Source organism: Acomys russatus, chromosome 25, assembly GCF_903995435.1.
Source record: "Acomys russatus chromosome 25, mAcoRus1.1, whole genome shotgun sequence".
NCBI lineage: Eukaryota > Metazoa > Chordata > Mammalia > Rodentia > Muridae > Acomys > Acomys russatus.
The window spans coordinates 27,770,974-27,783,294 of NC_067161.1; the positions used below are offsets into that span (position 1 = coordinate 27,770,974).

The window sequence follows — 12,321 nt, forward strand, 5'->3', positions numbered from 1 at the left end:
AACTAGAAAAACTGTGTTAACAGGTCTTAGTATATTCTAAATTCCTTTTTTCAAGTTAAAAACTTACTCCTTTCCAGGGGTCGGAAAGATGGCTCAGTGGTTAAAGAGCACTGGCTGCTCTTCTGGAGGTTCTGAGTTCAATTCTCAGCAACCACCTGGTGGCTCCCAACCATCTATAATGAGATCTGGTGCCCTCTTCTGGCATGCAGGTATACATGCAGGCAGAACACTGTACATAATAAGTAAATATTTTTTTTTTAAAAAAAGTTTTAAGAGCACTGTCTGCTCTTCCGCATGTCCAGAGTTCAATTCCCAGCAACCACATGGTGGCTCTCTACCATCTGTAATGAGATCCACTAATTTCTTGTGGCGGGCAGGCACACATGTGGGCAGAATACTGTATAAATAATAAATAAATCTTAAACCAAACCAATTTCCTCACCCCCCCCCCTTTTTTTTTTCAAGATAGGGTTTCTCTGTGTAACCTGGGCTGTCCTAGAACTTACTCTGTAGACTAGGCTGACCTCAAACTCAGAGATCTGCCTGCCTCTGCTTCCTGATGATTATGGGCATGTGATGTGCACCTGGCATAAAAACGGTTTTTAAGAACTGAAAATGTGCCAAGTCCAAATTTTTCATTACCATTTGAACTTAACTGCTTTTTACATGGATCGGAAGTGGAGGGCAGCCTCCGTACCTCAGCTTGTATTTGGGTGGACATTGTCTTTGAGCTCAGTTTCCTGAAAGTTATCGATAGTGTATTTTTCTCTGATGACGACAGTGACAGTTACAGTTATGCTCACTTTTTAAGTGTGGAGAACAACTGATTTGCCCCAAATTAAGTATACAAAGGGAACTATTAAAATTTTTGGTGAATATTATTTGTAAAATGCTTTTAAGATGAGACTTTGCCATGCAGCCCAGACTGGCGGCATGCCTGCTCCTGCTACCTTGGCCTCCCAGCCGCTCAGGTGACAGGTGTGCCTCCAGTGAGATGGACGTTAGTAGTTGTTGTGTGGCAAAGCTGTGCAGCTTTTGGTTGAGGGCAGCTTTTCTTCTGGCCTTTCCTTCCACTTGTCTCTAGCAGCACTTGCTGTGATTTACACCACTGTCTGTGAAGTTACTTTATCAAATGTTCTCTGTTTTCTGTACTCCAGGTGTTTTAGTTGAGGTTTTCTGAACTCTTCTGTGTTCTAAATGAAGTATACTCGTGCGTGCTGCTATCTGATGAGTATAGTATCCTCCTTGGAATCTCGGATGAGGAGAGAATCACATTTCGTTTTCAGTACTGGGTTTGAACATGCCGTATCACACAGGCCAGTTGTGACTTTGCCTGTTAGTGGTCTGGGCTCTTATTTCCCTAGTGAAAGTATTCATTCCTTCTGATTATTTAAAAATTAGTCACTTTCCTTATATATATTAGAACTCTTCACTTTTTAATGCATTGAATTAAATCCTTTATTCGGGTTTTTCATTGTAGCTTATGCACTGTCTGACTCTGTTTTTCTTGTTCCTGGTATTGCTCTGGGAAATTGACATTCCCAGCTGGTGACTGTAAATAACCTTGCTGCCCTGGAGAGGCAGGTGGATTTGGTCCATTTATAATGACAGCTCTCGAGTGGGGATCTGCAGTAATGGCAGCAGCACCTTCCTTGTGTTGCACTCTTTGATGGTCTTCTCTGTGTTTCCGTAGAGGTGGCCTGGGGAGGAGCTGGAGCATAGGCGCTTGTATTGAGTTAGAGCATCGCCGTGCTTGTCCCTCTGAGGGGAACGTGCCTCCTTACAAACTGATTTTAAAACACTTCTTACATTTAAAGATGTTTTTGTGGTGCATCAGAGAAATCCATGCCAGAGAGCATATGTGCCCATTCTCAGTGCTCCTTTCTCAAGTGGTGTAGAATCTGGGCAGGTGGCGCATGAGTGGGTGGAGGCGAGTAGGCAGACTCCTGCGACATTGCTGAGGACTTAGTTTTCCTGTAGGTGGGAGACAGGATAGAGCAGATACACCTGAAATACCATATTCAGGAAAAGCTTTTTCTTTTCTTTTTTTCAATTTATTATTATGTATACAGTGCTCTGCTTGCACATACACCTGCAGGCCAGAAGAGGGCACCAGATCTCATTATAGATGGTTGTGAACCACCACATGGTTCCTGGGAACTGAACTCAGGACCTCTGGAAGAGCAGTCAGTGTTCTTAACCTCTGAGCCATCTCTCCAGCCCCAGGAAAAGCTTCTACAATCTGCCCTTTGCTGCTTTTTTCCACAGCATGAATTTTCTTTGTAACTTAGACTAGTTCAGATTTAAAGCTCTGTCCTTGGCTCAGCATAAAACAACTCACTGTTGTTTGGTCGCTGCTTGTATGAAGCAACTTTAATGTTTTGAAATCCTTTACTGTTAATAGAAATGTATCGTGCTGTTAGCAGTATACTTTGAGCAAAATGTTTAACAAAAAGGAACAGAGAAAACCAGCATAAATATTAAGTATTAACTATTCGCAACATTCATTTTCCTGCTTTTCTTAATATCTGTCTGTCTGTAGTATGCACATTTAGCTTACTGCTCTTTGTGTTCACAGCGTTTTATTTTGTTCAATATACCTGTAAGAAAGAAAGGAAATCACTTTGATACTGTCCTTTGAATGAATTTTTAAATAGCCACATGAGCTGTCATTCGTGTTGGTAGGAGTGCAGAGTCCCTGGTTGGTATAGCTGGCTGCCTGGAGGGTGTGTGTGTGAGTGCTGTGATGCAGTGTGGGGAGGGAGGAGGACTTAGCTGTTCCTGCTGGTAGTTGACTCCAGCAAATGTGCATTAAAAGGAAAAAGCAGCACACACATATCAGAAACGGACTCTTCTTCCCTGTGTTGCGCTGCCCATCCAAGAGGGGTTGAGGGGTCTACTTTAATTAACCCAGCTGAGTGTGGCAGATGGGGTAGAATGTCTCACAGCGATAAAACAATTCAGAAATGGCACCAGATGTTGGAAGCTGTCCCTGGTGGTGTTTGAGTGCCGCCCAGATGTCGCAGTCCCACCTGGCTAGTTTCTGAGCACTGCAGGCTAAGCAGCTGTGATGGAACCAGGGTACTGTTCACATAACACTAACAGCACTCTAATTGGGCTGCTGCTCTAGGCTCCTAGGGTTCTGACTCGGAAGAGCTGAGATTTTAAGGACAAAGATAAAGCTAACAGCTTCAAGTTTTAGATCTTTGGCTTTGTTTATAATTGACATAGAAGAAAACAGAACACTAACGTTTAAAATGGTGTTGCTCATATTATTGATAAAAGTAAATCTCTTAACTTCTGTAGTGGTTACAAGCACAAGCTGTGTACAGGAGATTGACCCAGTGGCTGTGATTTTTGCCTTTTTAAAAATAGCAATTTAGCAGTAGTAACAAGGGCTGACAGGGTAGTTCAGATTACACAACGCCTGATGACCTGAGTTTGTGCCTGGATCCTGACCTGAGGCTTTCTCATGTGTGCCATAGCATGAGTACATGGAACACACACACACACACACACACACACACACACACACACACACAAATAATGGATAAGTAAATAGATCGTAACAAAAAACTGATCTTTTTTTCTTCATATGCTAAAAAAATTTGATCTTTTATGAAGTGAACAAGAAGGAAAAGCCCCCACCTACCAGCCAGTATCAGAACACCAAGTGTTCTCCATTGTCTGTTTAAGTTGGGTTTACGCAAACCAACTTTAAGTTTTTTCCCAAATTTTTGTTTTTAAAACATTGAAATATGGGGGCAGGAGAGGTGATTGAGTGGTTAGGAACATACTGCTCACTGGGCATGGTGCGTGCACCTTTAATCCCAGCACTCAGGAGACAGAGGCAGGCAGATTGATGTGAGTTCAAGGTCTACAAAGCAAATCCAGGACAGTCAAGGTTACACAGAGAAACTGTATCTTGAAAAAAACAAAAAACAAAGAAAGAACATAATGCTCTTGCAGAAGACCCAAATTCAGTGCCCAGTGCCCACATCACAACTTCCTGCTAGTCCAGTTCCAAAGAGATCTAATGCCCTCTTCTGACCCCCTTGGGCACCTGTGGTATATACTCAACACACACGTACATAAATAAAAATAAATATTTTTTTAAACTTTGAAATGTATAAGACAAACCTTACCTCGCTGCTCTGTGTGTGTTTCTGTCTGTCTGTTTGGTTCTTTGATTCATAGTTTATTCTGTACCATTTGTGAAAAGGATATACAGTTAATTATTTTTCTGATGTTAACTCTGACATGGAATTTTCATTCTTTGGTGGTGGTTAAATGCATAAAAATACATCAGTTAGGAAAAATGTAAAATACGGTGTATAGACTTTGAATCTGGTTAGTTACAGTATGTGATTTCATTCGTGTGTGTGTGTGTTAGATTTTCTTTTTCTTTTCTTTTTTTTTGGAGACAGGGTTTCTCCGTGTGCCTTGGCTGTCCTAGACTCACTTTGTAGACCAGGGTGGCCTCGAACTCACAGCAATCCACCTGCCTCTGTCTCCCAAGAGCTGGGATTAAAGGTGTGTACCACCACGCCCGGCTATATATTAGAAATTTTTAAGAATTGAGGAAAATGTCAAAAAGTCTGAGCCTCCAAGAACCATGGCAGGAAGAACTATAGGTGAGCGGGTCAGTGTCTAGGATGGATATGGGCCTCTCTGTTGCGTGCTTTGTGTGTCACTTGCAAAAGATTCCTGAAATTGCTTAGAATTGTTCCACAGCTCAAGCAGCTTAAACCACTGTCTCCACTCTTGCCTTCTAGGAGGATCAGCTGACTTATTTGGGGGATTTGCTGACTTTGGCTCAGCTGCTGCATCAGGCAGTTTCCCTTCCCAAGGTAAGAGATGATTTGTGAAAAGCTATCAGAAAAGTTGACACACACAGAGCCACTAATGAGCTATTTTAATCCTTGTGGTATATATTATTCCTAATTCCCATTCAGTTTATCCACAAGATATTTATTGGACCAGTGTCTTGAATTAACTTAGTTGTATATTACTCACACCAGGCCATCAAAAACTACTCACAGTCACAGCATTCCTGTTTAGTCTTGTGAGGATGAGTGTAAGGACACGAGTCTTACTCCAGAGCAAAAACACAGTAATTCATGCTTGCCTCAGGTGACTTGGTTTTCCAGGAATGAAAATGGACAGCTATCTCGAAACTAAGGATGAGCACCACCTGCCATGGTTCCTTGTATAGATAGTTATATCTTTAGAGATATATTGTCTTTTTCCTGCAGGTTGGGAAGGGATAGTGCTTTTTTTTTTTTTTTTTTTTTTTTTTTTCATGAATCTGGGTGGCCCCCAGTGTGAGAGACCACTTAAAAAGTAGCTATAAGAGTCAGAAGTGTCACCAGCATAGTAACTCAGCTATAATCGCAGCACTTGGTGAAGCAGAGGCAGGCAGATCTCTGTGAGTTCGAGGCCAGCCTGGTCTACAAAATGAGTCCAGGACAGCCAAGGCTACACAGGGAAACCCTGTCTTGATAAAATGAAACAAAAATAAACAAACAAACAAAAAACCATGGGGCTGGGACAGAATGTTAGGTAACTGGGTTAGTGTTACTCTTGAGCTCACATCGACTCTGCTGCTGTTAAATACCTGGATTGGATTTTATATCGACTAACATCACATCAGGGAGTTAGGGGGGGAAATGCTGAGCTCTGAGTGTGGGCCACATTATTTTGACAGCCTTCTTCTATAAATTCTAAGTATTTTCACCAAACCAGAGTTGTTGAGTAATTCACTGCTTCATCCTGGGAGTGCAGCACCTTTCCAGGGCTGGTACCTTACAGTGGGCACATCAGCGTGGAAGGTACCCTAGTCACACAGGCCCCCTGGGTAACCCTTGATGATTTTGTGTGGATGAAGTTGCCTAGTGTGCAAATGACTTGAATGTGTTAGTGCAGCCTTTTCATACATCTCCATCCATATACATGTGATTAATGCGGTCTGATCACCGCCGCACAGGTGCTGAACCCACAACAATGATTAATCATTTCTGAACAGTCTCTGTCCCACTAGAAGGCTTGTCTTCTCAGTACTGAGTTATCAGATGGGGCAACACACTTTGCCCCAGTTCCACCATGCTCTGCTTAATGGATCCTGCAAATGGGAAATCGGGGTAAAGTTTGTGGTCATTCAGCTGCCTTACTAAATGGGCTTAAAACATTTAAGGTCAAAAACTAATTGTAAAATGGTTGCACAGTGTCTTGTAAACAGTAACAGCAGGTTTCTGTAAAACCCTGAGTAAAGATAGTAGCCCACTCTTAGACAAAACGGTGCAGAGCTTGAGTGTCAGCATCATGAGGGTGCTGCATAGTGCTACATTAATAGAGGAGTCTAATCTTCAAGACATCACGTGGCTGATCTCTTCTGATACTTAGCATTGTAAGATAGTATTGCTATGGTGGTTACCATTCAGGCTAGACATGTATTGCCAAACTGTAAGGACTGTGGAGCTGTGCACTTACACTTCCAGATGACAGTCCTAAATGGCCATTTCTTCCCTTTCTCATCTGCCACACACCCTACTCATGCATTTGTCCCTTCCTAAAGGAAAGGGCTATTTACTTGGAGTCATGTGTAGCCTAGTCAAAGTAATGTTTAAATACGGCTTGCTTGTATAATCAGTATACTTGAGATACAATGTTCTATATGCAGCCTTTTCAGAAGCCAGACAAAACATTCTGTGTGGTGAACTCATTTGGGCTGTCCAAGTTAATCCAATGTAATAATATCAACCCTCAGATAGTGCCAAATATGCCATTACCCCATCTTTACAGTGTAGATTTAAAAGTTGAGCCTAGAGGAGCTAGCGATTAGCTCAAGCGTGACTTTTTAATAGTATGTCTTTGGAATGCATGAGCTCATAGTGGTTACTTTTTTAAAATACTAGCTTGAAATGTTAGCTTTCCATCACTGTAAGAGGACTCTGCCATGGAAAAAACTTATTTGGCTCACAGCTTCAGAGGCTCCATGGTCAGCTGGTCCCTGCTTGTGGGCCTATGGTAGAAAGGCTGCTGTCCTTATATTGGAAGCAGAGAGGTTGCTAAGAGAGGGCCTTGGACAAAATACGCCATTCAGAGGCACAGCCCTCTTCCAGCCATGCCCCGCCTCCTAACGCCTGCTCTGTATGAGCTCATCACTAGGCTGGCCCACGGATGCACTTAGCACAGTCATCACCCAGTCACCCCTCAGTGCCAGACTGCAGACCAAGCCCCATCAGCTCGCATTTTAGATTCAACTGACATGAGTCCCCCTTGCTGTTACTGAAATACACTGAGCAGGCAGCACACTGAGGATTGCTCTTGGTGTAGCCCATGTGTAGTCAGTGGGAACAAGAGCAGAGTGAGAACTCCTAACAGAAATTTATTGAATGCCCATACTTTGTTTTACTAGCTTTTTATTCTCTATGATTTCTGTTTTGTTCTTAATGAATTTTATATCGTGAACTTGGGGTTTTGGCAATTATGTGGGTGTAAATTGCAGCTGGATTTCTCTTTGAACCTTCTAAATGATGAGCAAAAATGAGGCTCTCTGATTGTACCTCCTCATTCCCAGCTGGAAGTTAGCCAGTATAGAATTTCCTCCTTTTCTGAGCTCCGTGTGTTTAACTGATGCAGACTTGGTTGAGTTGTCTCATGGTGCGTTTTGTGTATCGTGCACAGACTGCCAAGAGGTCAGTCAGTTTTACTTTGAGAGTTCTCTTTTCTTGGCCACCTTGTTAAGACTCTTGTAATATTCATGAAGGTGGATAGTGTCCAGATGGAGCTGGGGCCTGTAGATGCTAACTTGCCTGGACTCCCATCCACTCCAATTAGTTGCAGTTGGTAGAGCTTACATTTGCTCTGGGCACTTGAGAGCATTCTTACCCTTGCCTTTTCTGTCTTGGTAACAGCAACAAGTGGGAATGGAGACTTTGGTGACTGGAGTGCCTTCAACCAAGCCCCATCAGGCCCTGTCGCGTCTGGTGGTGAGCTCTTCAGCAGTGCCCCACAGCCTGCGGTAGAACTCATCAGCACCTCACAGCCAGTCCTAGCCCCACCTCCTGCTGCCTCAAACTCTTCAGACCTGTTTGATCTTATGGGCTCATCCCAGGCAACCATGACGTCTTCCCAGAGTATGAATTTCTCTCTGATGAGCACCAACACTGTGGGGCTTGGGTTGCCAATGTCAAGATCACAGGTAAGTTGTCTGCTTTCCTTGGGAATTGTTACTTACACCTGCTAAGATGTCTAATGGAGTGATGGGTTAGCATAAGGACACTGCGCGCGTGCACACACACACACACACACACACACACTTACACTGTGGACCTAAACACCATTAGGTGGCACGTGACTGACTGTGCAACAGAGGTGAGAGACCCTGCCTGTTTTATAACTTGTGCTTATCACCCACTGTGTCTTTTGACAGAATTGTGTGTTCTAGAGGGCAAGTCTGTCTTACCTACTTAAAGTCCCTAAAATGACAAGCATGGTGCCTGGCACAGAGATATGCTGAAATCTGGTGGGTCACAACCAATTAGTATTCAGGAATGTTTTTTTAAAAAGTGGGGAGAGTAACTACATTGTTTGACTTGTAGAAAATAGTCGATAAATTCTGGCTTTATTTTTAACAAAGTATCACTGCACATCATTGCTGTAAAACATCATTGTGTTAGTGGTGAATGTTAGCCCTGTTCTGAGCCTGTGGGCAACCTTTATTTTCATAAAGGAAAATGAGTGAGAGTGTTTAAATTCACATGTAGGAGGTAAATACAAATTGCATAACAGTAGGTTAGAATTTGAACAGAGTTGGAAAAGCTGAGTTGTACCTAGAGCTTGCTAGTTTGGACTGAGTTTCTGATGTGTTTCTGATGCTAATCACTCGATTTAATGTGTTTTGGGGGGTATTGGGATGAAGGAAGGGAAGAAAGAAACAGAAAAATGACTGAAAGGCCAGCGGCTTTCTTTCAGTCACTGTGTCCTTCCCTGGGCCCTTGGCGTTGGTAGAGTTTTCAGTTTTCTTCTTCCATTCCTTTCCTCTAAGTATCCTTAGTAGCCACCGTGCATCTCTGCTTCTTTCTCCTGAGTTTCTCCTTTGTCAGTCTATGCGTGTTTCCAGTGCCACTGGTGGTACTCACTTGAGGCAGTAGAGACACAGAGCCAGGAAACGTAGACTTGGCCACTTGATGGCTTGGGCTTTGTAACATGAGCCCTGCATTCTGCTTTGCAAGGATAAATTTTCCCCTGTCCACCACCTTCATACCTAGGTGTTACCCATTGGTGTGTATTCAATAAATCTGCTTTCCTGGGGCCTCAGGGGATTTATATTATATTACTATCAAGTTGGTTATTGTGCTGGCCATTTTTCAAAGATAGTGGCTTTACAGGGCTGGGCATTGGCTTTGGGATAACACCCAAAGTCTTCAGAGGACCCCATTTAAGAAGTGTCTCAGCAAAAAAAAAAAAAAAAAAAGAAGTGTCTCAGCATTGAAGCCATTGGTATAAGGCATCCATGGTTGTGTGATACCCTGTGGTAAAGTTGTTGTCAGATAACTGAGCAGCCGGTGCTTGGTTCCTAGAGCATCCTTTTCTTTTCCAGCCTCTGCAGAACGTTAGTGCAGTGCTGCAGAAGCCTAACCCTCTCTATAACCAGAATGCAGATATGGTCCAGAAGTCGGCCAGCAAAACCCTGCCGTCTACTTGGTCTGACCCCAGTGTCAACATCAGCCTAGACAACTTACTACCTGGTATGCAGCCTTCCAAGCCCCAGCAGCCATCGCTTAACACAATGATGCAACAACAGAGTAAGTCACCTCACATGCCTCCATCTGTCTTTCATATCTTGTTCCCTAACTGCATGACTTCTTCAAGCATTAAAGTAAAAACAGATGACGTACACTGGGGATGGGTTGGGTCTATGTGAAGATAACTGTATTCACTTAAGGTCTCCATGCTTAGTGTTCACTTGGTACACTTTCCACTGGCACACTGACTATACTGTGCTTCTGGTGTGATACATGACTTAGGAATTTTAAGGCCCTGATCACTGAAATAAAAGTACTTCTGAGTGCAGTGCAGGTCTGTGCTTCCAGCACTTCTGAGGCTCATGAGTTCAAGGACAGCTGAACTGCATGGCAAGACTGTTAATAGCCCAGGCAGTGAGATGTAGGTCAGTGCTGCAGCTCTTGCCTGCCATGCCTACAGCAGTGGCCTCTCTACAGTGCTCTAAAACGGAGAGTGTTCTTCAGAGTTACTGTACAGCTGTTTTTGCAAACCATGATGAAGAAACGAAACCACCTGACCTCCTCAGCTCAGGGCCCCTCTCTCATGGCTGCTGTCTTCTCTCAGCGAGCTGAGTGCCTGGCGGGTGTCTATACTGTTTTGTTTCCTGCTGGCCTCATTTAACAACATTAATAGGAGGGTTTTTTCCCTTATGTTTTGAATATGGTCACAAAAATGATTTTTAGATTTTCCCTTATACCAATGCACAACTTCTCTTGCTAGTCATTTAAATTATTTTCAGATTTTTAAACTATAAATAGAATTAAATTTCTATGCTTTATGCACATCTGCGTTTTCCTTCATAAAACATTCTGAGTCAAAGAATACATACAAACTTTTTTAAGGCTTTTGGTACATCCTGACTTTTGACAGTGATAAGGTAGGATTCAGCAGTGGATTTTGTGGGGATCTTTTGGGTCTTGTTTCCCATTCTTACTGTTTCTCTACATCTCTAGGGGACTGAGGCCAACATCCACTGAATTATTTGTTGAGTATAACCAGGGTAAATTAATTGATTTCCTTTATTGGGTTTAGAAGAATTGACAGTCAGGAAAGCATGTCTTATTTTTGTGCACATTTATTAAAGTCATGTTCTCTCCTTTCTTCTGGTAGATATGCAACAGCCTCTGAATGTGATGACTCAAAGCTTTGGAGCTGTGAACCTCAGTTCTCCATCAAACATGCTTCCTGTCCGGCCACAAACCAACCCTCTGATGGGGGGAGCCATGTCTATGAACATGCCTGGTGTGATGTCGGGCACCATGGGCATGGCCCCTCTGGGAAACACCCCAGTGATGAGCCAGAGCATGGTGGGCATGAACATGAACATGGGGATGTCAGCCGCAGGGATGGGCTTGACAGGCACGATGGGAATGGGTGTGCCCAGCGTGGCCACACCTTCTGGACCTGTGCAACCCAAGCAAGATGCCTTTGCAAACTTTGCCAACTTTAGCAAATAAAAGATTGTAAAGAAGCAAATGGAAGAGGCGTCTGTAGCTGCGAATAGGTGATGATGCTGGGATGGAAAATGCTAAGCAGTTCCCTTTTCTTTTATCAGTTAATTAAATAACCCTCATAAAGAACCAAAAGGCTGATTTTTAAAGTGAAGTGTCTGGTGTTTCAGAAGCAATGCAAGAGCACTTCACACAAGGCAGTCAGGACCATTTTCCAGTGAAGATGTGCTCCTTAAAGGGTGAGGAGACCATGAAAGCCTTTCTGAGTCGGAGAGCCCATGGCACAGCGTAGTCTGTGGGAGGACTGGCACCGGGCTGAGTATATGCACTTCACTCTCTAACTTTATACTTTTCTTTCCCTGAGGAACTTGATTTTTCTGTCCCTCAATCGCCTTGTCATGATTGGGTCTGTTCCTTTACTACCACTCTCGAGTCCATATATGAAATCATTAAAGTTGGATGATCAGTTTTTTATAAAAATATATATTTTTGTCCAAAAAAAAGGCATACATATGTGATTATGGCTAAATCAAAGGTAACTGGATATATATACTTCTGCCAAGGTTCCAGCTGCACTGCTGATGTTACCATCTGAGTTTTCGTGGAGTTGAACCCTCTTTCCACAGTGGGCAATAGCTGTGAGACTGCCCGTGTCTCCTGCTATGGCTCCCTGTGCAGACCTGGGGAAACTGTTTGTTTTTCAGGACTGCTCTGTGGTTCCCTTGAAAAGACAGAAGGAAGACCTTCTTCTTGTGTGTTGTGTGTTTGAGCGGTTGTTCATTGCACTTCGCAGTGACTGACTTGGCAAAGCTGCTCTCCATGCGTGTCCTTGTAGCCATCAGTCAAGTCAGAAACAGTCAAAAGAGAAAAATATTTATTTTTATCTTTTTTGGTGTCTTTTCAAAAAATTGAAAGGTAAAAATGCATTAAAACCTTAAGTTAAGTATAAATGTTAGGACTCAGCAATGTTCACATTTAGCTTTTATACGGTATTTGTTTGGTTTGGGTTTTGAGTGTGTATAATACGGCATTAGCAATATGGTTCCAATAGAAGTTCGCTATATATTATTAAAGGAGACCT

At 43.0% G+C, this 12,321-nt stretch overlaps 1 protein-coding gene across 5 annotated transcripts in view; it reads left to right on the plus strand.

The window, feature by feature from the left end:
* Clint1 (clathrin interactor 1) overlaps positions 1-11,509 on the plus strand; it is a 75,136-nt gene extending 63,627 nt beyond the window's left edge. For 3 of the 5 annotated variants that reach the window (XM_051168100.1, XM_051168096.1, XM_051168097.1), the window contains exons 9-12: positions 4,776-4,850; positions 7,917-8,203; positions 9,605-9,809; positions 10,900-11,509. In XM_051168100.1, coding sequence (XP_051024057.1) covers positions 4,776-4,850; positions 7,917-8,203; positions 9,605-9,809; positions 10,900-11,246 — 914 coding nt within the window. In that variant the 3' untranslated portion in view covers positions 11,247-11,509. The remainder of the gene's footprint in view (positions 1-4,775; positions 4,851-7,916; positions 8,204-9,604; positions 9,810-10,899) is intronic. The other 2 variants (XM_051168101.1, XM_051168099.1) reach the window with 1 other exon arrangement.
* Positions 11,510-12,321: the final 812 nt, after the last annotated feature.